The 16074-nt window shown below is 56.6% G+C and overlaps 5 protein-coding genes across 5 annotated transcripts; 2 read left to right on the forward strand and 3 right to left on the reverse strand.

The window, feature by feature from the left end:
• Nucleotides 1-44: 44 nt before the first annotated feature.
• Nucleotides 45-1808, reverse strand: BDY17DRAFT_242941 (uncharacterized protein; the record flags this gene model as incomplete). The annotated part of the gene is made up of 3 exons (XM_033730395.1): nucleotides 45-1016; nucleotides 1074-1191; nucleotides 1366-1808. Coding segments are annotated over 3 exons (1533 nt in total), but the record flags the coding sequence as incomplete, so codon positions are not given.
• A 2099-nt stretch (nucleotides 1809-3907) lies between these two features.
• Nucleotides 3908-5053, forward strand: BDY17DRAFT_251331 (WD40-repeat-containing domain protein; the record flags this gene model as incomplete). Its single annotated transcript, XM_033731160.1, has 1 exon — nucleotides 3908-5053. One exon carries the CDS (start codon nucleotides 3908-3910, stop codon nucleotides 5051-5053), a length of 1146 nt encoding a protein of 381 aa, XP_033589063.1.
• Nucleotides 5054-5190: 137 nt separating this feature from the next.
• On the reverse strand, nucleotides 5191-6505 carry BDY17DRAFT_251189 (uncharacterized protein; the record flags this gene model as incomplete). The annotated part of the gene is made up of 2 exons (XM_033731150.1): nucleotides 5191-5399; nucleotides 5473-6505. Coding segments are annotated over 2 exons (1242 nt in total), but the record flags the coding sequence as incomplete, so codon positions are not given.
• A 1517-nt stretch (nucleotides 6506-8022) lies between these two features.
• Nucleotides 8023-8874, reverse strand: BDY17DRAFT_310962 (uncharacterized protein; the record flags this gene model as incomplete). Its single annotated transcript, XM_033735489.1, has 1 exon — nucleotides 8023-8874. One exon carries the CDS (start codon nucleotides 8872-8874, stop codon nucleotides 8023-8025), a length of 852 nt encoding a protein of 283 aa, XP_033589065.1.
• A 3534-nt stretch (nucleotides 8875-12408) lies between these two features.
• Nucleotides 12409-16047, forward strand: BDY17DRAFT_251860 (chitin synthase 4; the record flags this gene model as incomplete). Its single annotated transcript, XM_033731204.1, has 1 exon — nucleotides 12409-16047. The coding sequence occupies one exon, from the start codon at nucleotides 12409-12411 to the stop codon at nucleotides 16045-16047; it is 3639 nt and encodes a 1212-aa protein (XP_033589066.1).
• Between the last annotated feature and the right edge of the window lie 27 nt (nucleotides 16048-16074).

A 16074-nucleotide genomic window follows, 5' to 3' on the forward strand; every position in this document is an offset into this window, starting at 1 on the left:
GATAGGGGGTTGTCGTCTGTTCCGAGAGATGGGGCGATGGGGGCGCTCCAGTAGATTGCGTCAACAATGATCAGCACCAATGTGAGTACAAACAGCATTGCATAATCGAGGAAGATGCTCAGCTGGTCGGGTAAGAGGCATAGGTGTGTTTGGATCGTGGACGTTTCGGACCCGCGCAAGCTTATGCCCTCCTTATCGACGGGGTTCCAGAGGCTCACAAGGACGAAGCCCGGCCTCCGCACCCCCATCGCCCAGCTGAAGCTCTTGACCGTGATTTCGCGGATGTGATACAACTTGGTCTTGACCAGCTCCACCATATCGAGGGTCGGGGCGATGTTGAAGCGATGCTCGATATCGCAGTAATCGTGGTCGTCTCCGGAGAAGACTTGCACAATGTCACCAGCAGCTTCCGTGATTTTGATCACGATCTCCTTGGAGAGCCCGGGCGTGATGACATTTTGGTACTGGTATCCCATTCGTATTTGAATGGGATTCGGGCTTTCCCGGAGTGGTCCGCAAGACGTATCGGGAGCCCGGTATAGGGGAACATGGGTCAAGAGGACAACAGGTAGATTTGGCTTAGATTTGCCATACTCAGGCCCGGCTTTTTCATCCGCCGGAGTGACAGCGTCCTTTGCCATGGTGACGTCGTGCGCCCATCGCCCCGTCTGTGGTTGATCCGGGTAGAACTCACGAAGCGCTTCTGCCACGGCTTTTCGCGTTGGCGCGCGCAGTTGTTCCATGAATTGCATGCTTGGTAGCCAGATATGCTTGAACGTGTCTTGCTCCGTGTCGGTCTCGAAGCCGTTCGGGGCGAAGAAGCTATGTGCGGACAGTGATGGGCTGTCCAAGCTGACGAAAGTATGGTTGCCGATAATATCGAGGCGATTACCCTCGCCGAAGTGACTCTGGAAGCGATCACGGATGGGAAGTTGAACACCCGGGCCGAAGCCAAGATCATGGTTGCCTGGCAAGCTTGTGATTATCCGTCGCCGTCTGCCTCCTGAAGTGGCATACTCTTGCCGGCCGGTTGGGGGAGCGCCATTCTGCACGCCAGCAGCATCGGGGGGGACGTCGTAGAGTGCGAATAGCTCGCGATTTTCTTGTGGGTACAATTGGTCTTGATCGAGGAAGATCTTGCTGAATCGAGCCAAATCCGCCAACCACTGCTTCTGCGTCCACTTCTTCCATCTGCCATTCTCGCCGGGCACAAATTCCCGCAAAGAGCCGTCATTGTTGGAGGCACCAGGCGCGGCTTCATGCGAATGAGGCCGAGATTCAGCGGCTTTGTAGCTGTCCACATCTCTTTTCGCCACCGCTTGCGCTGGACGCTTCTCCTCCGGTAGTATGTGCCAGTCAATCAACGTCTGCTTCTGATTGAACGTAAGCTCTTTCGGTGTCTCTGGGGCCCATTCCCGTCCACCGTCGAAGAGATCCCCGAGAAAGACGACAGAGTCGGGGTCGAGGTTTGAATTGATCAAGCGAAAGTTGCGCGACATGTACAGGTCGGTGTACTTCTCGGTCAGGGTGTCGAGCGGCCATGGTCGGCCGGGATAGGTGTGAGGGTCGACGAGCTGGGGATCGGCGACGAGGACGAGATGGTGCGGCTGCGCCCCTTGCGGCCACTTTTCCCACTCTTCCCAGTGACAGGCGTCAATGTGGTGGGCGTACACCGACCGCTCGCCCCAGTAAATCACCGCCAGCCATGTGATTGTGAGCAGCAAGGTCGCAAGGGAGGCACGGCGCAGGAGAGCGTAGCGGCGCAAGAGTCGGCGGAGCTGCTGTGTGAGGACATGCTGCAGGCGCATGATCGGGGAAGGCAGGTCTTTGGCGGAGTATCAGCCTGCCTCGCATTCATGTTGTTGGCGGGCGCGGGTGTATATTTGCGATGCCCAAAAAATGTCGGCGATTGCTGATGATGAGGCCGACGTGTAACTTGCGCATAGCGTTGCATCAATCTGGGGAAAGTGCAACGCGGATGGGGCCGCGGACGCTGCCCTTACGCGCCGCCGAATCGGGTAATTGCTCGAGTTGTTTAATCAAATCCTTAGGCGCAGCACTCATCTCACGACTCTCATCAACGGCCGGCACTCTCATCCGTCAAACATCCTTGGTGGGTGCTGGAGGTTGAGTAGAATCACCTGCCCTACATTCGTCAGCGACACGGTGCTGTCAGATGGCGAGGATTGCACCCCAGGCCTCTGCGACGCAAAAACTTCGTCCTTGCACTCCACCCCACTCGACATCCTGGTCGACACGTCAAGCAGGCCATGGATGAAAGTGATAGATGCCGATTCCCGGTGACAGCTCAGGCAGCTACGCGTCGAAAGTGCTACTCGTCGCGTTGAGCACGGCAGGACGCGCATGGCCTGCCGGCTGGCCGCGAAAAAAGCGACAGGTAGTGTGGAGGGCTGCATGTCCAGCTGCACGCCCGCCCGAATGCGGGAAGGGCAGCGAGGATCTGCTGCTGTACCATGTGGGCGGCGTCACTCGTCTCGCTGCTCTTTGTCCCAGTGCGACTGCGCTCGCGTGGCTTGATCGTGCGGGCCCACGCTGCATCCTCCTGATTTGACTTGCGCATCGGTACCCTGTGGGTGGTCGAAGTAGCGGTGAAGCGCATGATCGATGACATCCACGACAAAAGGTAAGGCAAGGCCCTGTTTTTCTTTGTTATCCTCATTATACCGGCATGCCGGAACAATCAAGACCCGCCCCAGTCATTCTCCGACCCCCAGTCCGTGACAAAAGCACTCATTTACCCGGTACGACGCATCTGCTGCGCTGTATCCCCCACTGTGGAGCTCACGAGAACTACACTCTTCATATGTGCGACTACCCCGCCGGTGGCAAGGGGGCATCATATTATCAACTCCTCTGGGCCATTTGAATGCGAAGCATCTCGTCATCCTCCAACCTGATAATTCCTGGCTGTCAAAGACCAGTCAGCTTGCTGTTGCGCGTAACCAACGGCATTCCGACGCCTCCCGAAGTACTGAACGCCCATGGGAAGGATAACATGCCTCGTCTCGCCTCGCCTCAAAAACGAAGACTGGACAGGTGCTCATCGTCCATTCGGAACACGTTGAACAAAGGCAGGAAGAGAGCTCAACCGGCTCCCATGGACGTTCGACTGCCTCAGGCTCGAGTGGCTCGGTTTGATGAGCCGACTTTCTGTCCGAGCAGTCTTCTTTCGCTCTTCCCTGCCTATCCTTCCCTCATCGACCTTGCCCCCAACTTTGACACTCAGGCGTCAACATATCCTGGCCCGCGAATCGACCATGAACCTGAGCGTGAGCAATTTGGCAGTGTCTCATGGGCCGCACATCCACCCAGTGCGCGGATCGTGTCGCAGACACATCAGCGCGTTGAAACGCCATTCTACTATCCACCATGGTTGAATGATGAAGCCTTCAGCGATTCACCGTGGCTGACTGACGAAGCCTGGCATACCCCATTAACATCTACCCCGATGTTGGATGGGCCAACAGCGGACGCCATCTTCCGAAACGCAAATGCATCTTTCGAATCTGCGATTCTTGCGTCCCATGAGAGGAACTCAGAACTATTCTATCTGACGCACCCGTATCTTTCGCCTGACGGATCATTCCAATTGCCTGTCGACCAGGCCATCGCCGAGGATGCTCTATCCGTCGATCATCCCCGACACAGCTACGACTTTGCCGAGTTCATGGACAACTGGCGCTTACAATATTTGACCGACGCACCGGTCCCGAAGTTCGAGCCTGGGTCGCAAATGCCATCGGCAATGCTCGGCCGAGCTTCACAACGGATCATGCGCAGACATCTGGCCGAGAGATCATTGGACTGGCAAGGCTTGAAATGGAACCAACTCGGCCCGCCCAGGGAGGATGCCCTCAAGGCCAGACGGATATTGCACCCATCAAGAATGCAGAATTGGAGTACGTCCGGAACGGCGCTCGCCAGCAGTCCAGATGGCGAGAGCAGATATCATTTCAGATCCTTTCATTCCGGCCACCGTGCACATTCAAGCCACTTTCAGCTGCGAAACCTTTTGGCCGCTTCCAACCGAAGTCAAGTCTTCTACGCAGCGGGAAGCAAAGTCATGGCCACGTCCCTCGCATGTCCGGACGTCCGCACCATCGCAATGGATTTGTCCAGCACTACGTTAGCCAGTGCTGCCTCCATGCGAGTGATGTGTCTCTCCACACCATCAGAGACCTCCTCGCAAAGCGCATATCGCAGTGACAAGGTCCTGCTTGCGGGCGGCTTCTCAGGCGAATTCGCCTTGCTGGACCTTACCTCGCAACCTCATTCCCTTTCATCGCCAACCACAGGCTTCGTAAGCCACCACCCCAACGGCATCGTCACCCACATCGACACCTACCCGGAGCGCCGCTCCGGCCTCCTACGCGCCGCCTTCTCCTCCAACGACCACAAACTCCGCCTCATGGACGTCAAAACCACTACCTTCACCCACACCTTCAGCTACGCCCACGCCGTCAACTGCTCGGCCATATCACCCGACGGCCGCCTGAGACTCCTCGTAGGCGACTCGAACAACGCCTACATCACCAACGCCGAAACGGGCGAAATCACAACGCAGCTCGAAGGACACAGCGGCCACGGGTTCGCAGCCGCGTGGTCGTCTTCCGGCACGCTCGTCGCGACAGGAGCGCAGGACGAGAAAGTCATCTTGTGGGATGCACGGAATTGGAGTCGACCTTTGCGCACTCTCGACACACTCATGTCTTGTGCGCGGTCCTTGCATTTCACGGACGATGATGCGCTCGTTATCGCAGAGAGCGAGGATGTGGTCAGTATCTACGATGCGAGGGGGAGCGATGACGATGCACGACGGCAGCACCTTCGATTCTTCGGCTCGATTGCGGGAGTTTGTGTTCTTGATGGTGGGAGGGAGATTGCTGTTGCCAATGCTGATAGAACCGTGGGCGGCTTGCTTACATTCGAGCGGCGGTGGGAGTCTTTGCGAGGGGAAAATAACCATGTGCGAGGGTGGAGCAGGGCTTCACGACGACATGCCTCTTTGTTTTGCAACGATGTGATGCTCTAACTAACGGCCTCTAGATCTTCAGCGCTTTCTGTTCTCTTCTTGTATAACCAGTTCATGAGGCTTTCGCAACGAATAACGAATCGTACTCCATCGCGCCATGCCAAAACAACCAAACCCGCGTTGCTTTCTTCCACGACTCAGAACAAACCCATGAATTTCTTCCTCTTGCCCTCCTTCGATCCGACCGATGCGGCAGAGCTCCCTGTCGCAGCGGCGCGCAGGATCTGCAAGCGCTGCTTGGCCCGCTCATCCCCATGCTCCGCAGCACGAACATACCACACGTTCGCCTCGAGGGGATCACGACGGCATCCAATGCCCATTTCAGCAAAATAAGCCACGGCATACTCTGCTTTGAGAAGCCCTGCACAACAATCAGCATTCTAACCGGGAAGAACAAAGAAGTAGAATGGACTTGCCACTCTCCGCCGCGCGCAGCGCCCACGCAAACGCCTCTCCCTCATCCTTCTCCACCACCGGCTCCGCCCCGACCAAAAACCACGCACAAAGCGCCATCATCGCCTCCGCATGCCCCTTGCTCGCCGCCCCGGAGTAAAAGTGCACACTCAACGCCACATCGCGCGGACACCCGTACAGCCTCGTCTCGTACGCCTGGCCCATGAGGAAGCCCGCCTGCGCGTGGCCCAGCTCCGCAGCCTGCGTGAAGAGCTGCGCGGCGTAGGCCTCGTCTTTGAACACGTCGTCGCCTGCGCCCGTGAGGTGGAGGAGCCCGAGCTCGAATGGGGCGGAGTTGTACTGGGTGTCTGCGCTTTCGGCTGCGCGTTTGAGCCACTTAATTCCCTCGCGGTAGCGGTCGCGGCCGAGGCCCATGTTGCCGTGGATGCAGGCGAGGCCGAGACGCGTGGCGGCGCCTGGGTGGCCTTTTGAAGCGGCGGAGCGGTGGAATTGGTAGGCTTTTGAGTGCGATTTTGCGGTCCCCCAGCCGAATTCGTAGCACAGGGCTGCGCGGTACGCGGCTTCGGCGTGCCCGTGTTTCGACGCGGCGAGGAAGTGCGGGAAGGCTTTGTCGTGGTCTGGGGTGGGGGATTTGTTGAAGAGGCCGGAGGAGAGGCCGTCGGCGAGGTAGTATTGAGCAAAGGGGTAGCCGCGGTCGGCGAGGCGTTGGATGATGTGTTTTGCTTCGTTGATGAGTTCTGAGGGGTTGAGGTCGGTGTCGGGTTCGGCGTTGGCGTCCCGTGCGGTGTTGACCATTAGGATGGCGAATTCGTATTGCACTGATGCCTCTGTGTCTTTCTTGATGTTGGCGCGGTACATGTTGATCGTTTTCTTCGTGTCGAGTAGACTGGCGCCGCTGCCGACGATGTTCGACAAGGACTTTTTCTGGTGGAGGAGTGAGCCGCTCGGAGCGATTTGCTGATGGTAGGGTACATTGTTCAGCTCGCCGACGTAGCTTCTCGGACGACTCGAAGAGCGTTGCGTGCTCGAAACAGCACGACTCCCAGGTGCTTGGGAGCCAAGTTCCGAGCCGTATGTACCGAACGGTGTGAGACTTCGGCCTCGTAGATTGGAGTAGCTGGAAAATGGTCGAGATCTGGCCAAACTACGGGGCAGATTGGGCTGTGACGATGCAGGTCGAAGGCCGCGGGAGGGACTGGATTGCCGGGAGTCCGTTGGTGGGAGGGAAAGTCGGCTCGTCTGAGACCTCCGCTCGTCCTCGAACGCATGATATTGTAGACTTTCGGATTGAGAGCATTCCGAAGCCTGCTCTTGAGCATCAGTGCTTGCTCGCACAGACTCTGCAGACACATGCTTGGCCCCCGTAGTCGTCTTTTGCGGTTTCTCATTGCCTCCAGCAATCACAGAGTCGGTACGAGAGTTGGCACTCTGCGACGTGAGAGAAAGCCGATGGCCCTCCTCATGACTTCCGTTGTCAACCTCAGATAAACGTCCGACCTTTCTTCGACCAGTCCTCTCTGGAGATAGAGAAGGAACCGGCTTTCTCTTCACGACTTGTCTCAGCGATTGTGGAGGTATCTCAACGGCGCTATCTGGCAGAGGCCAGGCATCGTTTGCGTGCAAGTGTTTCTGTCGTGCTTGCTCCGGCTTCTCTGGTTCGGATGAGGTCGAGGTCGGAGCAGCAGGCGGGATGATTGAGAGGGACTCCCGCTTTGCCATTATGGGTCGATAGACTCGTAGACGTTGAGCATGCGTGGAGGAGTTTTCGGGTTTTCGTAGATCAAGGTATTTGCAAGCCCTGTTCAAGAGTCGGCATACCGCGGATGGACAGCGTAATGTAGGAGCAAGTGAACATAAGCGGTCACAAACACATCGAAACCATAGAAGATCCCGTAACCAGTATCTTGACAACAGCAGCAGGAAGAAGACGAAGTAGATGTATCAGAACACACAGCAGCAAAGAAAGGCATCATCCGCAAACCCCCTCATCAACCCGGAGCATTTCGCCCAGTACCTGCCTCGCAGACATGCCGCCGTCATCCAGAGCCATCATCTGGTGCGTTGCTATCCAAAACAAACGCAAAGTCCGGATTGGCATTCCTGGCTCCTTGGCTGGGCCCGGCGGTCGTCGTGATGGAGTAAATAGAAAGTGTGGCGCAGACATGCCATGCCGTTTATGCAAGGGAGGTTCGCTACCGGCGCGGGAGTTGCGCGCTTTGACAGCCTTGGGGGAACTCCACTGTGGCGCGGCTTTTGGAAGCGGGGCGAGGCTGACTGATGATGGTACGTCTTTGCGGACTGTGGCCGGCGTTTGGATATTTTAAGAATGAATATGCGATCGTGTTCTGTGAATATCGAAATATGCTCGTCGTGTGAAAGTCTTGAATGCATGCACGTATACTCGTCACTAAATGTCATCTGTCTCCATCGCTGAAGCCATCATCGTCGTCGTCTCAATCCATTCATCGCATCGTCTTCGTAGTAGAATCCGTTTCTATTGGCCATTAGCTCAAAGTCGCAATGATGATTTGTATCATGGCAAGATTCTAAAAGACTTACCCCATACCTTGAGATTCACCTTCGCCTCCCCATTGCGAAGGAAAAGCAGCCCCCGAATGCTCCTGCTGCGCAGCGAGCGCCCGCGCCGTAGCTTGGTACACTTCTGCCTCCGTCCAGCCATGGTAGCTTTGGAGTTGCGCAGGCCAGCCGCCGGGTTCGTCGGGTGGGGTGAGGTAGAGTGGTTGGGAGGTGTAGTGGTGCATGCTTGTCGGGGCCAGGTTGGAGTGTTGAGGTGCGAAATATTGGGTAGCAGATGGGTAGTTGCTCGTAATGTTGTCGTTCGCTGTGGGGAATACTTGGTTGATATGCTGCTTGTTGCTTTCGTTAAGGCTTTCAATCGTGTGCAGTGATTGGCCAAGGTTCGTGGTTGTTGGCGAGAAATCCATCATCGACGAGTCTGTTGCAGGCCAGAACGATGAAGGAACGTTCAGCGTGGAGGCATCGCTCGTGACAGTAGTAAAGTCACCAGCAGAGCTGAACGGGTAGCACTGGGACTGGTCAGCGAATCTTTGATCATTCGCCGCCATTGGTATCGACGGAAAAAGTGGCGGCTGCGTCTGCGACACCGGCGAAATGGTCTCGCCAGACCAAGAGACTGCGCTTCTCGGAACAGAGTCAGGAGTCAGCATTGTAGCGATATTTGGGTGGTCGTGAGGACAATTCTGCCAGAAGCTGGGATCCAGCGATCCTTCAGAGTCATAGAATATTCCCAATGGAGTTGAGTAGCGGGTGTCGGAAGGCCCTGCTGCATTGTTGCTATTGAGGTCCCAGTGTGTGACGAGAGGCGGCAAATTGTTCGTAGTGTTCGGCGCAGTAGCAGTCAGCGCTTCATTCGCATCGTCACTCATTGCTTCGTCCAAGCCCGCTTCATCCACGGTATATAGAACGGAGATGGTCTCGTTTGTCTTCCTTCGTTTCGACATTCGAGGCCCGAGGTCGTTGGCACTGAGACGAGAAGTCTGCACCTCAGCGTCCGTGGCTAGTCGGGGTGGCAGGCCTGCGCAAACCCATTGTCTGGCGTGCAGGATGCGATTGTAGAGAGAGATGTCGGCGCCAGCCAGCTCCTGCGCCGGCTTCGCAAATTGACACACGCTGCTCTTCCGCCTCGTCACTGCTCGGTGGTTGATCTTGTTTTGCATGAGGAGCACGCAGACTTGGGGCCAGCCGTATGCTACTGCGAGGTGTAAAGCCGTGACGCCATTTTCGTCTGCTTGGTCTAGATAGCTTTTGCGCGCTTCGCCATCGCCAGGCAACGTACTCTCTAGCCGCCTCTGCGCCCTTTCATCCGACTGTGACGAAGCTTTTGCTGACATCAGAATGGCGACGGCCGAGGCGCCGAACATGTCTGCACGTTCGATGCGCTCTGTTGTCGGCTGGTGGTAGTACTCCTCAAAATCCGGATCTCGAACATACATGACTTGGCTGATATCGATGGGAGAGGCCTGATCAAACGCATTGGATATCCGTCCAGACGTGGTCTTGGACCCCCTGGACCATCTGACTGAGCGAAACAGAGGTGACAGGTGACTGTTGATGGAGTTGCGTCTGATGTGTTCATAGAGCCCGGTGTTGCCGGTGAGCTGTTCCAGATGGCGTGTGATGGATGATATGCTGAGAGCTCTTGCACGGTTACCTCTGGTTACGTAGTCCGTGGACGCACTGTCTTTTCTTCCTTCGGAGGCCTTCCTCCTCGTGGGACTCGTCGGAATCGAGGTCAAATGTTGGATATTGTCACGAGTTTGGAACAGTGATGTATCGCTCTCCATTCCTCCGAGGTGACCTGGTCGTCTTCGTGATGTCCCCGGACTCGCATTACCCATGGAAGGAACTCGCGGAAGATCGGACTCTGAGCCGTTGAGTTCACATACGTGACTCCCGGAGTCATAACGCAACTTCTCCGCCATCTCTTTGGCCATGAACTGCCGCTGTCTTCGATCTTCGGCAGTTGATCGTTCGTTGCGCAGCCGTAGGAAGCCAAAGCATTTAGTCCCAGCAATCTGTTCGAAGCGCCGGCGTAGCCATAGTTTCCTGCAAAATCTCTATCAGCGGGAGGGGAGCCAGAAACAAGAGAGACTCAAGACTCACCTCGGGCCTCCAGCATCTTCGAAGGCCTGCGCAAGAGTGTCGAAGCTGACGTCCGTACTGCCAATGATGTTGACCAGCGAGCGGTCGACCTCTTCCGAGAGCTCGTAAGGCTTGCGCCCGCGTGAAGATGCCTGAGATTGTCGTGATCGATCACGTGTGCTTGTCTTGCTCGCGCGGGAGGATGCCTGCGAAGACGATGACCCGAGGCGCCCTCGAGTCAAGCTGTGATTGTCATCGCCCTCACGCGGCTTGGATGCGATTGGACGTGAAGACGCCATGGCTGAAGCTTGACGAGGGAGCGGGGAAGTAGAGGTGCAGTGGAGCATAGGAGGGCATAGCAACGATTGGATGCCACAACGGAGGGGACTGGCATGTTCACGCAATTGAAGAACGTCGACCGCGATTCAGGGCAGTGACTCCATGATTTGGATTTTCTCTTCAGATAGTGAACGAGAGTGGTTTGAAGCAAAAGGACTTACATGATGGACGCGGACATCTTATGGTGATGAACACCGCCCGCCAGCCCTACAATGGCTCTGCAGGAAAGTGGTTGTTGAAACCCGACTCATTACAGCCCCGGCCACACCGCATCCGACGTAGGAGTCGGCCTGGCCGCATATCTGGCCGCAGATTGCGGGTCCGTCCTGCTCCCGCTTTAGCTGAGAAGTGTAGCGTATGGAGAAGTGAAGGAATGAGCGGCTCTGGGATGCGATAGGACAGCGGCAGCTGCAGGGCATGGTGTAGCGCAAACTTATTGTGCGGCTGCATACACTCTCCCTGGCTGCGGTCCGCCAGTGTATCCAAAAGGGCTGCCATGCCATTCGTTCATTGGCGCGGGCGGAGACAGAGGTGCCGAGCCGCAATGAGCGGTGGATTGATGGGCGAACATGTCCCTCACGCTTTGGACAATGTCATGTTGCCAAATTGCATCACGACACGTGCGTGCGTGGGGAGCTGAGGTTGCAGTAAGCCAGGTGACGCCAAAGCGCAGCCACAATCGACCGCCGAAAGCGGCTTTGGCGGCGTAGGGCTGCAGGGATCGACATCGGGAAGGCCGTCTCACAAACCAATTCCACGCAGGTAAGATGTCTATTACTGATGCAGTACGATTGCACTGCGGATGCACTCCATAACAGTCGAAGATCCGCAGTGCAATGTGCAGTATAGTCCGGGACTCCCGGCCTTCTGCCTTCTGTGATTGTCACGTTGTAGGAATGCGGATTCCATGCTTCGGGACAGCCGGGCGCGTGCGGATCACCACTCATCTCCAGCACAGCATGACCAACAGAGGATGTGGTTGGGCGTCCGACATTTCCGGTGGTCGTGAGGAATCATCACAGGGAGTAGACGCAGATCTGTGCGGCTGCCACGTGAAGCGAATGTCGTAGACACGGAACGAGACCGAGCATCTGGTGAGGCTGAGCAGCCGCACAACGTTGGCCGGCCCGCGGGGTCCAAGCCGGTACCGTAACTCCTTCAGCTGGAACCTGAAGTCATGGCGGTCTGAGGAGGATACAGAAACGGAGATACCAAGAGGGGTGCTCTCTTCAGAAAGCGTTCGAGAGGTGTAAAGTCAAGGTGTGAAAGTGTCAGAATAGATTTAAGCTCGCGAGTGGAGCGGCGGGTGGCGTCAACGGCTTCCAACGTTCTTCTCAGTCTAACCGAGATTTGGCTGTGGCTGACGCTTCCCGCGCTTCTCTCCACAGCAACCGCCGCACTAACAACCCGCCAATGTCGATTCGGATATGTCCACTCGCAGCCCGTGGGAGTGTCAGAAGCACACACTTGCAATTGTCACTCGTTTCTCGGTATCTTGTTCGAGCTTCTTGCCGCTCTACACCGATCTTCATCGCAGTCCACCGCGTGAATCCGCAAGCTCGTGATTGTTTGGTCGAATAAACAAACCAGCATCCCACCGTCGATCAGCCTACACCACGTTACAGGACGCCCATTAGACTGACCAAACAACTCTTGCGGACATGTCAATCCCATCTTGACCACCTTGCAATCCATTTCAAGGTGGCCCATCGCCCAGCCCAACAGTACCTCCTCGACTGACTGCTTGCCGCTGGCCAGCATCCGGAACAATGTCTTATACTCCCTCCAGACCGGCTCCGACGCCTCCTCGAAGATCCAGGCAACCTCATGATAGTCCCAGAAGAGTCGCTCCCTCCCCACGACCATCCAGCCCTTATGCATATCGACCTCGCCGGCTCTCAAACACCGAGATCGAATACCCTCCTCCATCTGGCGGGAGACGGCATGCTCGCCATGAGAGCACGCAGGATTATTCCAATATGAGCCCATACCAGCCGCGGTCCCAGCAAAGAGATTACCAACCACCCAGCACACCCACGAGGAAAGAACCAAGGGTTTACGTCGAACCGAGTCCATCGCCTCCCAAACACTTTTCGCCCCGGCAGCCCATGCTCGACCCAGCGACTCGTGGCGATGGAGGTCTTGTGCGGAAGAAGAGTCTGGTGCGGCCGGAAAGGCGGCAGCGCAACTCAGATGACCCTGACTATCACTACCGCAAGCATGCGCAGAACATGGATGTCATGCCATCTACAACAGGGATCCATCCGCACATGGAGGATATGGCGGAAGAAGCAACTCTCGACGACGATCCATTCGCCCCTACTCCTGCTCTAAACGAGAAGGACACCGCACCTTTGGGGCCATCGGGTAGTACACGACAACCGAATAAGCTGGCGCGCAAGACCACGGAGGAAAACATTACAGAGAAGCAGCGTGAGAGGATACGCGAGGCTGCCGGACACCCGACTCTCTGGGGCACATACTGCCACCTCGTCACCTTCTGGTGCCCTGATGCCATCCTCAGCTGCATGGGCAAGAAACAAAGAGCGCAACGCAGAGCGTGGCGAGAAAAGATGGGCCTGTTGAGTGTCATCGGCTTCTTCATGCTCTTCGTCGGCTTCCTCACCTTTGGCTTCACTGAAGCGACGTGCCCAAGTGGTGGTCCGGAGCGACTACAAATCAATCATGTGGACACCGGCTACATGATTTTCCACGGCGTGGCTTACAATCTCGCCACTTCACATCATCCTGCTGCTCTCGGCATTCCCGCGGGAGCCAATGTGCTTTACGATCTCGCCACGCCACACGGCGGCCAGGATTGCAGTTTCCTCTTCCAGAACGTCAACGGCGCCTGCAAAGGACTCATTACGCCTGCACCAAACTCCGACGTGCCGACCAACAGCGAACAGGATCTGGCATGGTATTTCCCGTGCAACTGCTACAATCAAGATGGATCGTCGAGTCCAAACTTGACCATTCCCTACTATCTCGGCTATGCGTGTCATACTGCGAATGGGGCGCGCGAGGAGTTCTATGGCTTGAAGTCTTCCGGCGACGTCTACTTTACCTGGGACGATGTCCGGAACAAAAGTCGCAACTTGATGGTCTACAATGGAGACGTGCTCGACTTGGATCTGCTGGCCTGGTTCAACCGGTCAGAAGTTGCCTACCCCGTCGCATTCGATGAGATCAGGAACAATCCTGCCGTCCACGGAACTGATGTTACTCTTGCCTTTTCGACTGGCGAGAAGAAGCAAATGGCACAATGCTTCCAGGACATCATCAAAGTCGGTTCGATCGACACTGCTACAGTGGGGTGCATCGCCTCCAAGGTCGTGCTGTACATCTCCCTAATCTTCATCCTCTCCATCGTCGTCACCAAATTCGTCCTGGCGGTGTTGTATCAATGGTTCTTCTGTCGGAAGTACGCCGCGGACAAGACGAGCATGACCGCCGACACCAAAAAGCGGAATCAAGAGATTGAAGATTGGACTGACGACATCTATCGCCCGCCGCCAAAGATGACCGATCCGGTCGCGATGGATGGCTCACGAAGTGGACGCAGACGAACGAGCTTCTTACCCGCGACGAGCAGATTCACGAGTCCTTACGCCATCGAGCGCTCCCTGATCAAGTCACAGCCGCCAATGACAACCATGTCCAGCCAACATAACCGAGCGGCAGCCGGATCTACTGCTCCAGGATCAGCATATGGCAGTGGTATGTCTGAACTGACACCGCCAAGGTTCAATGACTCGCCTCGTAAAGGGTCGTGGACGGTCAGCAGCATCCCAGACAGTTCGGGTTCTCCGGGCTACAGCAGCGTACTCAACACCGATGCCGATACAGCTGGGCCGCAAGGCTTCATCCACGAAGCTGTAGTACCGCAGCCGCCTGCGGAATGGCAACCTTTTGGCTTCCCCTTGGCTCATGCCATCTGCTTCGTGACAGCTTACTCAGAAGGACCAGCGGGCATTCGCACCACATTGGACTCGATCGCAATGACCGACTATCCCAACAGTCACAAACTCCTCTTTGTCGTCTGCGACGGTCTGATCAAGGGCAAGGGAGAGAGTATGAGCACACCAGATGCATGTCTGAGCATGATGAAAGACCACACCGTCCTACCCGACGAGGTGCAGGCCTTCAGCTACGTCGCCGTGGCCTCGGGAAGCAAGCGACATAACATGGCCAAGATCTACGCCGGCTTCTACGACTACGGCCCCGACTCCATCATCCCTCTCGAAAAGCAGCAGAAAGTGCCCATGATCATCGTCGTCAAGACCGGCACGCCAGCCGAAGCCACGGCTTCCAAACCAGGCAATCGAGGCAAGCGAGACAGCCAGATCGTGCTCATGTCCTTCCTGCAAAAAGTCATGTTCGACGAGCGCATGACGGAGCTGGAATACGAGATGTTCAACGGCATTTGGAAAATCACGGGCATCGCGCCCGACTTCTACGAAATCGTACTGATGGTCGATGCGGATACAAAGGTCTTCCCGGACAGCATGACGCACATGGTGTCGACGATGGTCAAAGACCCGGAGATCATGGGCCTGTGCGGCGAGACGAAGATCGCCAACAAGACGGCGTCGTGGGTGACGATGATCCAGGTGTTCGAGTACTTCATCTCACACCACCTGGCGAAGAGCTTCGAAAGCTGCTTCGGCGGTGTCACCTGCCTCCCCGGCTGCTTCTGCATGTACCGCGTGAAGGCGCCGAAAGGCGCGCAGAACTACTGGGTGCCAATCCTCGCCAACCCAGACATCGTCGAGCACTACTCCGAAAACGTGGTGGAGACGCTGCACAAGAAGAACCTGCTGCTGCTCGGCGAAGACCGCTACCTCTCCTCCCTGATGCTGCGCACCTTCCCGAAGCGCAAACAAGTCTTCGTGCCGCAAGCGGTGTGCAAAACCACCGTGCCCGACGGGTTCAAAATCCTCCTCAGCCAGCGGCGCCGCTGGATCAACAGCACAGTGCACAACCTAATGGAACTCGTGCTCGTGCGCGACCTATGCGGCACCTTCTGCTTCTCCATGCAATTCGTCGTCTTCATCGATCTCGTGGGCTGCATCGTGCTGCCCGCCGCCCTGTGCTTCACCGTCTACATTTGCGCGCTGGGCATCAAGGCCGCCATCACGCACACTGCCGCGCCCGTCATCCCGCTCGTGCTCCTGGCGCTCATCTTGGGCTCGCCGGGCGTGCTGATTGTCGTTACCGCGCACCGCTGGAGCTACCTCCTGTGGATGCTGGTCTACCTGCTTTCCCTGCCGATCTGGAATCTCGTCTTGCCGAGCTACGCCTTCTGGCACTTTGACGATTTTAGCTGGGGCGACACACGGCAGGCGGCCGGGGAGATGAAGGGAGCGGAGAAAGATGGACATGGTGGGGATGGGGAGTTCGACTCCAGTCAGATTACGATGAAGCGGTGGGTGGACTTTGAGCAGCAGCGGCGACAGAGAGCGCCGACGTGGTCGGCTGTGAGTTTGCAGGCACCGCCTTCGTTCGGCTCGCCTTCGGGGCTGGGGAGTGGCGGTTGGGGTGGTGGGCAGAGGAAGCAGGGGCATGAGCGCGTGCAGAGTAATTTGGCGTTTGAGGAGCGAAGTGAGGATTATTGATAGATTCATGGACGGCCTAATAGACGC

Source organism: Neohortaea acidophila (assembly GCF_010093505.1).
Source record: "Neohortaea acidophila strain CBS 113389 unplaced genomic scaffold BDY17scaffold_6, whole genome shotgun sequence".
Taxonomy (NCBI): Eukaryota; Fungi; Ascomycota; class Dothideomycetes; order Mycosphaerellales; family Teratosphaeriaceae; genus Neohortaea; species Neohortaea acidophila.